The sequence below is a fragment of the Vigna unguiculata genome, chromosome 6, assembly GCF_037176805.1.
Source record: "Vigna unguiculata cultivar grain cowpea cultivar isolate G323 ecotype 2 chromosome 6, ASM3717680v1, whole genome shotgun sequence".
NCBI lineage: Eukaryota > Viridiplantae > Streptophyta > Magnoliopsida > Fabales > Fabaceae > Vigna > Vigna unguiculata.
This window is the reverse complement of record NC_140797.1, coordinates 12542349-12561308: the sequence shown is the minus strand read 5'-3', so window position 1 is coordinate 12561308 and position 18960 is coordinate 12542349. Positions and strand designations below refer to the sequence as shown.

The 18960-nt window shown below is 32.9% G+C and overlaps 1 protein-coding gene across 1 annotated transcript; it reads left to right on the top strand.

Annotated features, from left to right (window-relative positions):
* The first annotated feature begins 10076 nt into the window (after window positions 1-10076).
* LOC146885526 (uncharacterized) lies at window positions 10077-12080 on the top strand. Its single transcript, XM_085674971.1, has 5 exons — window positions 10077-10163; window positions 10263-10498; window positions 10622-10902; window positions 11089-11150; window positions 11748-12080. Exons 1-5 carry the CDS (start codon window positions 10077-10079, stop codon window positions 12078-12080), a joined length of 999 nt encoding a protein of 332 aa, XP_085531097.1.
* The last annotated feature ends 6880 nt before the right edge of the window (window positions 12081-18960 follow it).

Here is an 18960-nt window from a genome sequence, read left to right as displayed (position 1 = left end):
TTTTGTTTTTTCCATTTCCTTATATTTCTATTTACTTTCCTCCTCTCTTTGTTATTAATATTTTCGTTATTATTTTTTATTAGCATTTATAATCATTTTGTTTCCTCGATCATCGACTCCATCTGAATGTCGCTTCGCCATCTCAAAAGACAAGATGAAGGCCGTAACAAATCCTAACACCCAATGTCATCACAAGAAACCATTTGCTTAATATTTCCTTTTGACACATCATGTGATCCCCTAGCGGACCGGAAATGAATGGTATAACTTAAATCATAATGTAATTGTATTATTCTACACAAGCAGACTTATGAAGTTGGAGGATAAACTTTATACGAGGACAAAAAAATTGCCCTTGTCTAGATTCATCGTATCAAAACGTGATTTTGGTGCATTTGTTCTATTAAGCGTTGGTAAAATGGAAAGGATTGCCCTAGGGTATTTTGCTAATAAGCTAATGGGAAGACTTTACCCCATAGGTTTTATCATTTTTTTTCTTTAGTAACAACATTTACAACCACATTCTTTTGTCTCCAACTTAAGCTTTATGAAAAAACAGAAGAATTATTTTTCAATCAATGTGGGCTTGAAGGCTAGACAAAGCTAGGCTTGGGGTGGCCAGATGAAACTGGGCTTGAGGGGCCAATGCGAAATTGGGCTTGGGCCAAACCTAAGTGGGCTTAAGGTGGCTAGATGAAACTGGGCTTGGGACAGACTAAACTAGGCTTGAGGGGCCGGATGAAACTGGGCTTAAGGGGCCAGTGCGAAACTGGGCTTGGGCTAGATAAACTGGGCTTGGGGCTAGACAAAGCTAGGCTTAGGGGTCAGTGCGAAACTACGCTTGGGCCAGATAAACTAGGCTTAGGAGCTAAACAAAGCTAGGCTTAGGGGCCAGTGCGAAACTGGGCTTGGGCCAGATAAACTAGGCTTAAGGGCTAGACAAAACTAGGCTTAAGTGCTAGTGCGAAACTGGGCTTGGGCCAGATAAACTGGGCTGGGGGGCATGTAGGCCATTCATATGAAGGAAGTGGACTATCAATCCAAGAAATATTAAATAAGCAAAATTTTGTATCTTTCTTTTTTTCTTCCTTTTGAAACAGAGGGCTTCGACAACTGTTCATGTGAATGAAGAGGGTTTTGATCCCAAAAGTGACAAGAAATTTTCATTTCATGAAAAAGAACTATGATGTATGTACATGATGCATGATGATTAAGACATATGTTATGAATTTTTCTTTTTGAGAGTTTAGATGATTGTGCATGCATGAATATGCTAACATAATATGATATTTGCATGAATATGCTAACATAACATGATATAAGCATGAATATGCTAATATGATATATGCATGAATATGTTGGCATGTATGTGACTTTTTTTTCTTTTTGAACCAAATACTACATAGAACCTAATTTTTCTAACACATGTTTGGATTTTTTTTTTTTGATAATTGACGTCATGTGTATGAATGCATGCAAATGCTAACATATGTTATGAATTTCGTTTTTATGAGTGCATGAATATGTTGATGCTTATTATGACTTTCTTTTTCTAACGTTTACATGATATGTGCATAAAAATGTTTGCGCATATTTTGTATTTATTTTTAACATTGATTATGATGTGTGATAATGTTGTTATGTTTATTTCGAGTATGCATGGTGAATGATAATGTTGGCATGACTTATGGATTTTCTTTTTGAACACTAACAATATTAGTTTATGATGCACATGTTATGATGTTTTTTTTACATGAAAAAGTTGAAACTTTGATGTATGAATTAGTGTATGAATGCATGATGAAAGTTCCTTTGTTTTTTAATTTTTTTTCTTTTCACAAATATGAATGATGTATGTATGATTAGGTATGAATCTATGCATGAAGCATGCCCTTATGTATTTTTTCACTTTTTACATTTTATGAAACTTATTTCAATTGATTCCCAATTTGTTGTTATTTTTAGATTTTTGGAATCTTTCTGTTTTGATTTTTTTCTTTGAAAAGTATCCTTTGGTCTGATCAGTTTATTGAGAAACTTTTTCCTGAATCATTGCTTTTTGAACACTATTTGAGTGACATACATGAAATTGCCAAAGATCTTAGAAGGGATAAGATGAGATAATTGACTAAGGAGTTGCCCCAATTTGATAGTTAAGAGTTAACTTCAGGACATGAGGTGTGTTTGGGCCTGTCTAGTTATTAATAAAAAAGATGGAGACTTCAAAATTTGCCCCAGTTGTTGATAGCATGAGAATGTTGAAAATAATGGGAGACTTCATACTAGTTGCTGCAATGTAAGCCTGACATACAGAGTCAATAATTGTCCAAATTCAAGATATCTGACTATAACGTAGGAACAATAAGTGAAATGTCTCTCCAATTTATTTCAAGGTGAGAATAATGAGTAATGGTAGGAGAAAGATAGATCAAAGCAGAAAATATAATAGAAAACACATGAAAAATGAAAGAATGAGAAGGCATGACCTTGATTTAACTTGACTACTCGGGCTAATTTTGATCTCTATGGAAACATGTCAACCAAAAATAAACTGCCTTAGTGTTTCAAAGCAAATCTTTGAACACTTTTTCAATCTTTTTTTTTGACAAACCTCTTAACATGACAAAATATTTTCCTCTAAATTAAAGTTTTGGAAAAACAACAACCAATCATTGATTTGTGTGGACTTTATTAGGCTTGTATTGTGGCCAAGGCTAAGGGATATAAAAAAAAATGGATAATGAAGGCTCAAAGTAAATGGTATAAAGGTTATTTAAAACAAGGGTCTTTATCTAAGGTTGCATCTAAAATTCATTTGACTACCTTTCTTCACCATTTTTTTTCACTTTCCAACTCTTGTTTCTCTCTTCTTCTTTTTTTTTTTGCATAACCAATTTTTTTGTCTTTCCAAACTTTTTATTTTTTTTATTGGTGAATTACAAGTCAAATGAAATAGATGCAAACATCATGTTAACTTTAGTGGGAAGGTGACCCTTGTTAAGGGTAACTAAAAAGAAATTTTAATTTTTTTTATAGGCTCAAAATGGGTAACAAAGGAATATCATTTTTTCTTGATAAAGAAACATGGCCACACATCATTTCAACTCATGATTGTTTTAATTTCAAAAGCTTTAATCCAAAAGGAAAAAAAAATCAATCACATCAGAGGTTGCCCCTACTTTGCCTTTACTTTTTTTTGTATTATTTTCTATTTTTTTGTTGTCTTACTTTTTGCCTAGACCGCCCTTTTGGTTTTCAGTCTAGCAGACTTTTCTTCATTTTTCCTTTTTTTTGTGTTCAAAGACTTACTTCAATTTAATTCATTTTAAGGCACATGCCCTTTATGATGATCCTCCATGGAATACAAAGAAAATGTTTATTGGAGAAAGGTGATGGGAAATGGGATGGGAAAGGAAGTGAATTTTAGCAATTCCATGTACCCAAATTAGAGCAAAGTTTCAAAAGTGTGTCACTTTTCATAAAAATTATCCATTTATTCAATAAACTGATTTGACCAAAGAATAATTTATTTTCTCTTATTTTTTTCACTTTTTGCAAAATTCCATGAATTTATTAACAAAAAATAGGAAACAATTAATTTTTAAAATTATTGTAGTACAATTTTTTTTCAAGATATGTTGATGCATGTTATGTGTTATGCAAAGTGACATGAAAATGCAAGATGCTACAAATTTGGAAACTACCTATACACATGCATGTGAGTGTATGTATGGTATGTACTATGCAAGGTGGCATGAAAAAACAATGGGATGAATATTATGCATTATACATTGTGACATGAATCCAAAGTGAATCCATGCTACGTGTCAAGTACATGCATGTGAGTGCATGTATGGTATGTACTATTGATGAGTGCGTATTTTTGCCCTCATTTAATGTTTAATTATGGGTATTTAATTGAATTTGTGTGCTTAAAGATTGATTTAATTGGGATTTCCTATAATTGGGTTTATTGAGCATGAGATACAAACACATGTTAAAAATAGATTTTTAGTTGCATAAATGTTCTTTGGATATTTTGAGGTGTGTTAGTGCAACTGCAGCTAAGTTGAGCTTATGGAGGTGCGGAAATAAATTGATTAAAGCTTCATGACACCTTAAAGATAAATCCAAGAATAAGAAATTATCAAAAGCACAAAAATCCAAGCCAAGCATTGCATGAAGACGATAAGAAGAGCTTGAAAAAATGAAGAAGTTTGGCTAAGCCAAGAAGAGAGCAACAAAAAATTGGACCTTGCAGTTTTCTTTATCTTTATGATAGAAGATAATTTGGGAAAAATATATCTTTAGATATTTTATTTGATATTTTTAAATAATTATCTTATTTAATTATATCATAAAATATTAAAAGATATTAACTACCAAATCTTTTTAAATATGACAAGATCTTCTTGAATCTTTTTAGATCCACAACAAACAAATATATCTTGAAGATATTGGATTATTTAGAAGATAATTTGAGGAGATTGCAAAGGGTTGATTTGGAAAATTAATACAAATATGAATTGGTAGTAATTTATCATATATCTTTAAGTAATTAATTTATTTAATTATAATAGATATTGATATTATCAACCAATTATATTTGTCAAATAGTCTATAATTATCTTTATTTTAAAAGATATTTGAGAGATTTTAGCAATAGAAAAGCCTAGTCCAATTTCTATATAAAGAGACCATGGGAGAAGCAGAAAAGACAAGCTCGGGACTTCGAAGTTTAGGAACACTTAGAAGGCCTAATTTCGTTTCCTTTCCCTCTCTATTCTTCTTCTATTTCTATTTTGTATTTCATGGAGTGTTGAACTTCTTGGGTTGATTCCATTGTAATTTCTTAATTGGATTCTGAGGTTAGATTAATTAATTTGTTTGCTCTTTTGATTCTTGTTGAGATTTATTTTCGTCTATGTCTTTTGGTTCTTAATTTAGTAAAAGTAATGATTTTTACATTGTAGCAAGTTAGCACGGTGTTAAATCTACATAACATAACAATCGTATGAGTCCAAGGGTTTTTAAATTTTAATTGAGAAGTTACTTTGATTAATTTTAGAAACCTTCATATGATTGAATGAGTTTTTGCTAATAATTGAGAAGTTACTTTGATTAAAGGTGAAAACTTAGATTAGAATTAATCAAGAAGTTACTTTGGTTAATTAGCTTTTTACTAGATATAAGAGGTAAAAGAATGGACATGATTAGGATTAGTAATATTTAATTGAGAAGTTACTTTGGTTAAATTTACTAAGATTAATCTACAAAGTCTTTACTTTTGATTGAGAAGTTACTTTGGTTGAAAGTAAGGATGCCAACAAATTAATTGAGAAGTTACATTGATTAATTTGAAGTCTTAAACAAGAAATCAATAACAATAATCTTTAGGAAACCAATGATGAATCCTATTTTGAAAAAGCAGTGGAATCGACCTATTTTTTTTACTATTGTTTTTGTCTTATTTTATCTTCTTATCTTTATTATTATATTTTTATTATTTTATTTGACTAACCATTTTGTAAAGATTTTATAAGAACTAACTTGTTAAAAATCAATTCCGTGTTCGTTGGGAGACGACTTAGGGTTAACTTAAACCATACTAATTTTTTTGGCTACTTTCTTAACAATACTGAAGTTGTTATAGATAAGTAGTATTAATTTGATCGCTTGACGACAGCGTTATCAAATTTGGCACCGTTGTCGGGGAACACGGTTATAATTTTTATCATTTTAGTTCTTATTTTTTTTTCTTTTGATTTTATTTTTTGTTTATCACTAACATTTTTTATCTTAATTTTTTTTCTAACATTTATTTTATTTTCTTTAGTTATTTTTTTTAGTTACTTTTTTTTAAGCATAATTTTGGTTTGAGGATTTTTGTTGGGAAATTTGTGAAACTAGTTGAGAAACACTTTGGCTAAGGAAAGACAAGGTACTTAAGTTGTCCATTGAGACACACCTCTCTTTCCTGGAAGTCTACTCAACAAGCTTTCAACTTATTTCTTTTCAGAAAACCTCTTTCAAAAATGCAAAATCATTTTTCATATGAAAATAATCAACAATGTGATTTTCAAGTGAACTATAATTATTATCCACAGCAACCACATGATCCATATGATTATCAGCAGCAAATTGTCACACCTACTTCTGCACCTGATTTAAGTAGGTTAACTATACATCAACTAAATGATCTATATCCTAGATCATCTTTTGTGGAATATGAGCAACCATCATACCATGAGCAACAACCATATTCTGAGTGTCCACTCCAGCCATCATATGTTCCATTTGGTTCTCAACAACAACAACATGCAACATCACAACAAGTTGCAGCAATCAATGGACCATCATATAAGGAAGTTGTGTTATTAATGGATAGACTGAGAGAGAAATTAGACACCACAGATGAAAGGTTGCGAGCTGATCAACGATGCAAAGATATTGAGCAAAAATGGTATGGAAATGATAAAGTATTGTATGACATGATGGAGGATGCAAGTAACAACAACTTTGTAGAATTACTTTGTACTGTTAATACCACCCTCCAATGCCATCCAAGATTTGCTGAAATCCCAGAATTTAGAGCACTTCATCAAGAAATAGAAGATATGCTTCTAAAGTTGGCCATTAGAGCTGAACAAATGTCAGAAGATTTAAGTCAACTAATGAAAGACAAAGCTATGGAGGCCACCTTAGAAAAACTTATGAAGACGATAGTTGAGCAAAGGGATGTAATGATAATGTTAAGGAGCATGAATCAAAGGATGGAACAATTGAGCACTGATGTGAATGAGTACACGATTCAAATGTTAGATCAACCAACACCAGAATCACATCACACTGATATATCTACTGATAGATATAATGATGCTCATAGTAATATGTCTACTGATGGACATATCAATTTTCCTAAAAATGTTGCTGATGAAGAAATTGAAGATTCTCACACATACATATCTACTAATAGATATGTTGATGATGCTCAATGTGAATATAAAGTTTTATCTATTGATGATGATATGAGTATAGATGATCTTTTTGAGGAGCAAAGTTGTGAGGACAATACAATGGAGGAACCAAGTGCAGTTGAAGAGCCAACGATATTCATAGATGCAGCTGAAGCATCTACTACTACAACTGACTTGGTTAATGATGAAGCAGCTGATTCAACTACTTCAAGTGCATATTTTAGCTCACAAGATGAGATTACAAGGACTACTGATGATCTGGTTAACCATTTGAATGCACCTGATGATGCTCAAATTGAGATGAAGCCACATACTCCACATATCAAGTTTATTGATATGAATGATGAAAATAGATTTTTAGTGGTGATTTTTGTTGACTTGGCTGCAGAGCAAGAGGAAAGGTTGCTTCAAAAGGAAAAAGAGGTTAGATTCAAATTCTTTTGAAAGCATTGTTGATAGAAAAGTTAAATTTCATGCATATTTGTTTTCTGTTTCTAATTTTAGTGAAAAATTTAAAAAAATTCAAAAATATGTGTTTTTGTTTTTAGTTTTTATAAAAATAAAAATGTAATAATTAAAAAAATGGTACAAGCTGATTTGTACTTTGTAAAATTAAAGAAAATAAATTTTGACATATGGCCATATTGAGCCAGAAGTCACAAATTTTTTCGTTTCCTTCCCAAAATAAGTCCATTAAGGACACTTTTTTTTGAAATAAGTGTGGGGGAGACAAACTGTAGGTAGGATTTTCCTTTTTCTTTTTTTTTGTTTTTGTTTTCAGAAAAAAAAATTGTGATTTCTTTTTGAGGAAATTGTGAAAGTATTAAATTTTTACTAAGTGAAACTTTTAAACAATATATCTCATAAGAAATCCACCAAAAATATTTCCTTGCTTTCAATAAAACATATTGACATTGGATTTTTAGGATTTGATTCAGTAATTGGGATGATCATAATTCTGGAAAAATAAAAGTCATCTTGATATAAGTGGATTGTTTCTATGATTTGCTAAATGAGTTGATTTGAGAATTTCTTGATTAAATCTTTTGTGAAAGAATTTGACCTTCTGAGTCTTGAGCCTTAATGTAAAGGATGGACCGCCATGTGCCATTCCTATTTTTTCTTGAGTGACTTGCTCATGTTTGTTTATACTCAAATGTTTAGCTTGACTCTTTTGTTTTGCATCTTAGGTGAATATGCATGATTTGATATGATTGAGGCATTTCTTGTTTTTAGCTACTTGGCCAAATTAGTCCACCTTGATATTAATACCTTGATATTAATCCATTGGTAGCCCCTTTGAGCTTTAAACCTTTTTTTTCTTGTTTTAAGCCTATTGCATAACCTTGAAAAGAAAAAGACCATATTCTACCTTAGGAAGAAAGAAGGAGCTAATGGATTATGTTCAGGAATGATTGAGGAATAAAGTATGTGGGTGAGTACCTCACCCACAAATTAATAAAAATGGTAAAAGAAAAAATTGTTGATGAAAAAGTGTTGAAAGGAAAAAAATAATTGCTTTCTAAAAAAAGAGAGAGCAACAAAGCAATCAACGAAAAAGAGTTGTTTTTGAAATTATGCTCCAATATTCTCCTACATTACTATTTCAAAAACCCAAAAATCCTAAATTTTTTCCTACCTTTGGCCCCATTATAACCTTTAAAAAATTCCTCATGATCTTTGAATGCATGTTTTCTGAAAGTTTGTGAATATTAGAGTCTTGTTAAGTATTACGAGTGTTTACTTGCATGAGTATTTTGAGTGAAAACACAAGCCAAAACACTTGAGCGAATTTTGGTGAGAAAATACACATCTAACTTGAGTGCTTTCTTTCATAATTGATTATCTTGTGAATTCAAAAGATTAACTCCTGTGTGAAAAATAGAATCTTTCCATTTGTTTATGCATGGTAACTTAATTTCTAGAATATTGATTTGTCTCAAGTAAGGTTCATTCCTTTGATTTAGTGTTGATATAAAGTAAAACATGTTGGCAAAAAGAAGGAAGTCGAGTGAATTTGAATGATGATCAAGCACTAATGAAGACAAAGTGTTCAATTATGCAAATGTTATCTTGTAGAATAAAATAAGTGTATTGTAGAATAGTTTAATTAAACTTAGAATCAGCAGCATGGCATTCGACTTTCTAGAAGGTTTCTTATTTTTAGAAAAACTACAGTGATAATCGATTATCACTATTGATAATCGATTATCTGTGCAGAACTTGTATTTTTCGAAAACCTACTGGAATAATCGATTATCTCCTGAAATAATCGATTATCTTGTTCAAAATTTGCTTTTCAGGAAACCTACTGGAATAATCGATTATCCTTAGTGATAATCGATTATCCTTGGCAGTTGGAACATAAAGATTCAGTTTTTAACTTAAATTTCGAAAACCTACTGGAATAATCGATTATCCTTAGTGATAATCGATTATCCTTGGCAGTTGGAACATAACGGCTCAATTCTTAACCTAATTTTCGAAAACTTTATTTAAGGAACTGCAGTTCAACTTCAAAAACACCTTTTTAAGATTCAGAGTTCTTTGGCTGTGACTGCAAAGTGTTGCTCTGTGAGATTCTTAAAGAAAGCTTGAAAAACCTAGTGTGAGTGAGCGATAACTTTTTCTAAGTGAGTTCTTAGAAGATTGAGTGTTGTGCTGTTGCTAGGAAAGCTGGTCATCCTCTGTGAGATTCAGGGGGAGTTTTGTTCATCTCTTGTGGTTGTTCAAGAGAGGTGTTTTCTAATCTTTTCTCTCATATAATCTGTTGTAATTTTGATTATTATAGTGATTGAGTTAATCTCCTTGTTTAAGAGATTAACAACTGGATGTAGGGTCTATTGATCCGAACCAGTATAAATATTAGTGTGCATCCTCTTCCCTTAAACTCCTTATTTATCTGCACTTGCATTTAAAGTAACTATTACTTTAAGTTAATTAATTAAATTTTGAGAAAAATTTTAAAACCTGTCAAGAATTTTAAAAATCCAATTCACCCCCCTCTTGATTTTTGACCATTGTTCAGTCATTCCGCTGCGCGATACCAACAATTGGTATCAGAGCTTGCTTTGATAGTCATTCAAATTTTTTTCGAAAATGGTAGGGTCAAATCAAACTTTTGCTGAAGGTGCGTCTATCAATAGACCTCCACTTTTCACGGGTGAAAACTATCCTTTTTGGAAAGTCAGAATGCAAATATTTTTATAATCAGTTGATAGGGGTATTTGGGATGCTGTTTTGAATGGACCATTTGTGCCTGTTAACGTTGTTAATGAAGTGCAGGAACCAAAGCCTTTTGCTCAATGGACTGCTGATGAAAACAGGCGAGCTCAATATGACGTTAAAGCCAGAAACATTATATCATCTGCTCTAACTCTTGATGAGTTCTACAAAATTTCTGTTTGCACCAGTGCACGCGAGATGTGGGAAATCCTTCGAGTGACTCATGAAGGAACTGACGATGTTAAACGAGCTAGAAAGAACTCCTTGATACAAGAATATGAGATGTTTCGAATGCAGTAGGGAGAAACCATCTACGATGTGCAGAAGCGGTTCACACACATTGTCAACCATCTCAATGGGCTAGGTAAAACATTTGATACTGATGAACTTAACATAAAAATTCTTAAATCTTTGAATAGGACTTGGCAGCCAAAGGTGACGGCTATCACGGAGTCACAGAATCTTGCAACAATGACCATGGCGGCTCTGTTTGGAAAACTGAGAGAGCACGAGCTTGAGCTGGGAAGACTGAATGATGAAGAAGATCAAGGAAGAAAGAAAAATATTGCATTCAAAACCGAGGTTCTCAAAGGCAAAAAGCAAAAAGAGGAAGAAGATTCTGATGATGATGAGAATCTCAGTCTAATGATAAAGAAGTTCACAAAGTTCATGAAGTCCAAAGGAATAAATCAATTCAAGAGTAATAAGAAGGAGAATCAAGGAAGCTCCTCAAACTTTAAATGCTATGGATGTGGAGAAACTGGTCATGTAAAAGCAGACTGCCCAAATTCAAAAAGGAGTGATGAAAAGAAAAGCAAGAAATATTATAAGAAAAAGGCATACATAGCGTGGGAAGATAATGCCTCAAGTTCATCCAACTCTGAAGGATCCGATGAGGAAGAAGCAAACTTTTGCTTAATGGCCAATAGTGATCACTCTGACAATGAGGTAAGCTCCTCTGACAATGAAAATGATTATGATTCTTTTTATGATGCTTTTCAAGAATTGCTTGCTAAATCCAGTAAATTAGATATTGCTCACAAAAAAATTAAAAAAGGATTTTAAAGAATTACAAGACAATCTTGAAAAATCTCTAGAAGAAGAAAATGTTTTGAAAAATAAAATCTTAAGTTTATAAAATAGAGAAATTGAGGCAGTTGAATGTGAATCTTGCAAAAGCTATATGTTTGAGTTAATGATTTTAGAAAAACAACTTAAAGATGCTTTAGAAAATAAATCTTTTGAAAAACATGCTTTTGAGAAGAAGAATCTAAGTAGAAATAAATATGTTCCTAAAAATAAAAGGACTCGCAGAGTGTGGGTAGAAAAAGGAACTGCTCACTATAGAAATACTTGTTTAGCTACTTGTCTTCATTGCATGAAAAAGGGGCATACATCAAATAAATGCAATATTAAACACTATGATGTTCCAAATGGGAAGTATACTTGGATGCCTATTGCTAGATAATTCTTATATCTATCTAACCCCAAGGACCCAATAAAGTTAATGGGGACCTAAAGAAATTATTTTTTCCTATTTTGTAGTTAACTTCCAAAGCTAGAAAATCATTGTGGTACCTTGACAGTAGATACTCAAGACACATGACGGGTGATAAAAGGAAGATCAAGAATCTCAAAAGAAAGGATCAAGGATTTGTTACATATGGAGATAACAACAAAGGGAAAATAATTGGAATTGGAGATGTTGGTGGAGGAGATACCTTGGAGATAAAGGATGTGCTACTTGTAGAAGGACTGAAGCACAATCTTCTCAGTATTAGTCAACTATGGGACAAAGGTCTCAAAGTTATCTTTGAAAGTGATTACTGCACTATCCACCAAAAGGATTCTAATGAAATTGCTTTGAAAGTTATGTGACACAACTATATCTATTTAATTGATCTTGATTGTGCATCATCTAGTGATATAACATGTCTAGTTGCAAAAGAAGAAAATCCTTGGTTGTGGCATAAAAGGGCTGCTCATATTCACATGAAACAGTTGAATAAGTTGATGTCTAAGGAATTAGTGATCGGTTTACCAAAAATAAAATTTGAAAAAGATAAAATCTGTGCTGCTTGTCAAAAAGGAAAACAAGTAAAATCATCTTTTCATTCAAAAAATATTTTATCTACTTTAAAGCCTTTAGAGCTGTTGCATATGGATTTATTTGGTCCCTCTAGGATTAAGAGTTATGGAGGAAATTATTATGCTCTTGTTATTGTGGATGACTACTCTAGGTTTACTTGGACCTTCTTTCTTACCTTAAAAAGTGAAGCCTTTAAAGCATTTAAAAAATTTGCAAAATTAGTTCAAAATGAAAAAGATTTGAAAATTAAGATTATAAGAAGTGATCATGGTGGGGAATTTCAAAATGAGTCATTTGAAAAATTTTGTGATAAAAATGGAATTTTGCATAATTTCTCTGCACCTAGGACACCTCAACAGAATGGAGTTGTAGAGAGGAAAAATAGATCCTTAGAGGAACTAGCTAGAACAATGCTAAATGAATATAATGTTCCTAAATATTTTTGGGCTGATGCTGTGAGTACTGCATGTTATGTTTTAAATAGAATGCTTATTAGGCCTATTTTAAAGATTACTCCTTATGAATTATTTAAAGGTAGAAAGCCAAATATTGCTCATCTTAAAACTTTTGGATGCACGTGTTTTGTTTTAAATAATGGAAAAGAAAATTTAGGAAAATTTGATTCTAAAGTTGATGAGGCAATATTTCTAGGATATTCTCTTACTAGTAAAGCATATAGAGTCTTTAATCGAAGAACTTTGAATGTTGAAGAATCCATGCATGTTGTCTTTGATGAAGTTGTAGACCTTGAGGTGAACCCTCTTGAGTCAAATAAGCAAATTACAGGTGATGAAGAATATATTCAGGAGGCCCTTGATGAGATGTATTTAAATGAGAATCCACCTTATCAATCTGAAGATCTTGAAAAATGCTGGAAGTCACCAAGAGGGCTATCTCTAGACAACATCATTGGTGATATTACAAAAGGGGTAATCACTAGAAATATGAACAATTTTTGTATGAATGTTGCTTTTGTCTCGCAGATTGAACCAAAGAATGTTCAAGAAGCTCTTCAAGATGATCAATGGTGCATTGCAATGCAAGAAGAGCTCAATCAATTTGAAAGAAATAAAGTATGGGAGTTGATTCCAATAGATGAATCACTTCAAGTGATTGGAACAAGATGGGTTTTCAGAAATAAGATGGATGAAGATGGAAATATTACTACGAACAAAGCTAGGCTTGTGGCAAAGGGATATATACAAGAAGAAGGTATAGACTATGATGAAACATACGCCCCTGTTGCAAGGTTAGAAGCTATACGCTTACTTCTTGCTTATGCCTCTATTATGAAATTTAAATTATATCAAATGGATGTCAAAAGTGCTTTCCTAAATTGTTTTATCAAAGAAGATGTGTACGTTGAACAACCACCTGGTTTTGAGGATTACAAATTTCCAAATCATATTTATAAATTGAAAAAGGCACTTTACGGTTTGAAACAAGCACCTAGATCTTGGTATGAACGCTTAAGCACATTTTTGCTCGAAAATGATTTTGAAAGAGGTAAAATAGACTCAACTTTGTTTATTAAAAGAGTAGCTAAACACATTTTATTGGTTCAAGTGTATGTTGACGATATAATTTTTGGATCAACTGATAAATCTCTATGTGATGGTTTTGCAAGCATAATGCAGGGTGAGTTTGAAATGTCAATGATGGGAGAATTAAACTTCTTCCTTGGTTTGCAAATTAAACAAATGGATGAAGGGACATTCATATCTCAATCTAAATATTGTAAGGAAATACTTAAAAAATTTGAAATGGATAGTGCTAAAGCAGCAAGTACTCCTATGGCAACTTCCTGCTATTTGGATAAAGATGAATCAGGTATTGAGGTAAATCAAACCATGTTTAGAGGTATGATAAGATCTCTTTTATATCTTACTGCAAGTAGACCTGATATTATGCAATCTGTATGCGTTTGTGCTAGATATCAAGCTAATCCTAAGGAATCACATCTTATAGCAGTAAAAAGAATCTTAAAATATCTTAAAGGAACTATATCTTTTGGACTTTGGTATCCTTCTGGGGCATCACTTAGTTTAATAGGATACTCTGATGCTGATTATGGTGGCTGTAAAATAGATAGAAAAAGTACCAGTGGTACTTGTCATCTCTTAGGAAGCTCATTAGTTTCTTGGCACTCCAAAAAACAAGCCTGTGTGGCTTTGTCAACTACAGAGGCTGAATACATTGTTGTTGGCAATTGTTGTGCTCAAATCCTATGGATGAAGCAACAATTAGAGGATTACAGTATCTATCTAAATCATATACCTCTAAAATGCGACAATACTAGTGCCATAAACTTAACTAAGAATCCCATAATGCATTCTAGGACAAAACACATAGAAATTAGACACTACTTCTTAAGGGATCACATAAGTAAAGGAAATTGTGTGATAGACTATGTAGACACCAAGCATCAATTGGCAGACATCTTCACAAAGCCTTTAGCCAAAGACAGATTTTATGAGCTTAGGAGAGATTTAGGAATATTAGAAGTCTCTTGAAAGAGCAATAATCTTCATTTTTCATATTTTCGTAAATCAACGCTCAATAATCGATTATCACTCATGATAATCGATTATCTTCTCCCAAAATAAGTTCTAAATTCCTGGAATAATCGATTATCAAGCAGAATAATCGATTATCATGACTCTGATCAAAATACTCAAAATCGTTCTGGAATAATCGATTATTACTTACAATAATTGATTATCTGCTCACACCAATCATTTCTGGAATTCATATTATGAAACAATAATCGATTATCACTCAGGATAATCGATTATTGCACGACGTTATGTAAAAATTTTCGAAAAAATAGTCGTTGTAACGGCTAGATTTGCTTTGATTTTCGCATTTTAGCCGTTGGGAGCCTACTCTTTATAAATTCTGAGTCCAAATTTCAACTATTCACGCAGAAACGAACTCCTCTCATCATTTACCCTTTTTTTTTCAAACAAAACCCTAAATGTGTCATCCTTTGCTCTTGCAATCAGCATCATGGCAGAATCATCTCGCAGAAAGATCCCAACACGTAGACAAACTGCCCCACGTCCAATTCAACCTTCCATCAGATCAGCATCCATTGAAGGTTGGATCTCTGATGAAGATCGAAGAGATGAATTCGTTCAGATTTGGAAAAACAAAGCACTCATCTCTCCCAAGTACATTACTCTACGAAAATTCACAGCTACAGGTTTTGAGTTTCCTGCTCTCTTTAATTTTCAAGGCATCAGACCATTTGTGGAAATGCATGGAAACTACTATCCAGATCTTGTACGAGTGTTCTACTATAATCTCAAGATAAGAGATGAAGTTGCCTTATCAAAGGTGAAGGGAGTGGACATTATCATCGATAATGATATTTGGGAAAATGTGGCTAAATTTCCCATCAATGATGCTGCAGAATCAATTCTCCATGGGATTGATGGCTTTAATCGAATCCTGCCCTATCAATCTTTCTTACGCAACCCAGCACAGGATGTTGGGAGACAATTATTGGCTAGAGGACTAAAAATGGATGAAAGACTCATCCATTACTTAATTGTCTGGATTTTGTGTCCTAGAGGAACCAATCATGCTCAGTGCTCAGAGGCTGACCTTCTCATCATGTATGCGATTCTAAATCGTGTTCCGATAAAATGGTCTAGTTTAATCCTAGACACTATGCTCAAAGCAAAAAGGTACCCACAATATCCTCTCCCATATTCCCTCTTAATTTCAAGGATTTGCGAATACAAAGGAGTTGATACCATCGGGGAGCTTTGTCAAAGTACCTTACGTACAAATGAAATTGCTGAAAGTTCTCTCAAACAGCTAAAACTTGTTCCTCTTGGTGATACTTATGTCCATCGAGATGATATGCCCAACTATGACGCTGAAGATGAAGAACTTCCTCCTACTGATCCCATACCTCCTGCTACACAAAATGTTGGCTCTTCAAGTGGTGCTGGCTCATCTTTCTCTATAGAAGACAACATAGCCAACATGAACAAACGACTAGAAGAATTATTTCTTCTGTCTAACTCTCGTCATGAAGAAGTTGTCGGACTCATTAGGGGGATTGATACTAGAATTTCCAACTTAGAACATAGGTTTGATGAGGAATTCACTCATGATGATGACATGAGTGCAGAATTTTAGGGGGAGAATTAAAAAAAAAATGTTTTACCACTGCTTGTAGTCTCTTTTCATTTCTGAATCAATAAATGATTAAGTATTATTTCATTATTTCAAGCATTATTTCATTTTGGGGGAGCTCTACCCTTTTCTCATATGATCAAAAAAAGGGGGAGAATAAGTTTAAATGATAAAGACACATTATTTTATTTTAACCATTCCCTTTGCAAGTCTCTAAATTGCAGGTAGCAACAAGTCCTTAAACATATTTTTGATCATCATCAAAAAGGGGGAGATTGTTGGCAAAAAGAAGGAAGTCGAGTGATTTTGAATGATGATCAAGCACTAATGAAGACAAAGTGTTCAATTATGCAAATGTTATCTTGTAAAATAAAATAAGTGTATTGTAGAATAGTTTAATTAAACTTAGAATCAGCAGCATGGCATTTATCTTTCTAGAAGGTTTCTTATTTTTAGAAAAACTACAGTGATAATCGATTATCACTATTGATAATCGATTATCTGTGCAGAACTTGTATTTTTCGAAAACCTACTGGAATAATCAATTATCTCCTGAAATAATCGATTATCCTGTTCAAAATTTGCTTTTCAGGAAACCTACTGGAATAATCGATTATCCTTAGTGATAATCGATTATCCTTGGCAGTTGGAACATAAAGATTCAGTTTTTAACTTAAATTTCGAAAACCTACTGGAATAATCGATTATCCTTAGTGATAATCGATTATCCTTGGCAGTTGGAACATAACGGCTCAAATCTTAACCTAATTTTCGAAAACTCTATTTAAGGAACTGCAGTTCAACTTCAAAAACACCTTTTTAAGATTCAGAGTTCTTTGGTTGTGACTGCAAAGTGTTGCTCTGTGAGATTCTTAAAGAAAGCTTGAAAAACCTAGTGTGAGTGAGCGATAACTTTTTCTAAGTGAGTTCTTAGAAGATTGAGTGTTGTGCTGTTGCTAGGAAAGCTGGTCATCCTCTGTGAGATTCAGGGGGAGTTTTGTTCATCTCTTGTGGTTGTTCAAGAGAGGTGTTTTCTAATCTTTTCTCTCATATAATCTGTTGTAATTTTGATTATTATAGTGATTGAGTTAATCTCCTTGTTTAAGAGATTAACAACTGGACGTAGGGTCTTTTGATCCGAACCAGTATAAATATCAGTGTGCATCCTCTTCCCTTAAACTCCTTATTTATCTGCACTTGCATTTAAAGTAACTATTACTTTAAGTTAATTAATTAAATTTTGAGAAAAATTTTAAAACCTGTCAAGAATTTTAAAAATCCAATTCACCCCCCCCCTCTTGATTTTTGACCATTGTTTAGTCATTCCGCTGCGCGATACCAACAAAACACCTCAGAACAAAGTTTTGAAATTGCTTAATTTTGCCCAGGAGTGCAAAAGGATAAGTGTGTGGTTACATGTCCAGTACATGCATGTGAGTGTATGTATGGTATGTACTATGCAAAGTGGCATGAAACAACAATGGGATGAATATTATGCATTATAGATTGTGACATGAATCCAAAGTGAATCCATGCTACGTGTCAAGTGAATGTAAAAATGTTATTTACCTTAAAACTATGTGTGTGGTACCATGCATGAATGAAAACAAGATGTGGATGTAATGCATGTATGCACCTCAAGAGACCCTTATTTATACGTTGATGCAAATATGACACGGTTGAAAATTAACTACTTAATTCTATAAAAATGAAAAGATTAAAAAAATAAAGAAATAATGCACGCTCCCTTTGTGTCCTAGAAGGTGTAGAGAAAATCTATTTTCTGGTCTATGAGTTTTTATATAATTCTTCCAAGGATAGCTCTAAATTATCTCACAGGCTTATAGAGTTGAAGTCAACCTCAAGACATAATCCACAATGATAGGCGACCTAACAAATGTGACATGTCAAGAGAAAGCAAACTCTAGATGAAGTCTTCCCAATAGTCAAGTAGATTCGATATCTAGCATAACAATTGTTGGACCTCCACTCCTTACGGCTAACTCAGGTCCGGGTATAGGACCCTAATAATAAAATGAATGCACTAGCCTACCATGTGTAGTGTGTGAATGGAGCAACCTAAGACTACCCAAATCCACACATGCAAAATAACTAGAAAATTCTTAGACAGATATAACAATTGTCTTCTACCATAGGGTTCAATAATTTTAACAATATAATTATATGAGGACATTAAAGAGTAAACATGGCATCAAGACAAACAAAGATAGATAAATATACATGAAATAAAACGAAAATAAGGGGAAAACGAATATATAAAAACAACATACCTTTCGCACACTTAACCAATAGGATCGACTCTCCAAAACGTCCCTAGTGGAGTCGCCATCTGTCGTAACCGAGATCACGGCGGGACGGTGAAAATCATTTTAAATAGTACAGAGGAGTCGCCACCATAGTTTATTATGGAAAACTATAGAAAAACCTTAAAAGAATGGTCTTCGAAACCAAATTTGGGTTCGGGAGTCGGTTACGTGTGGGGAAGGTATTAGCAGCCCA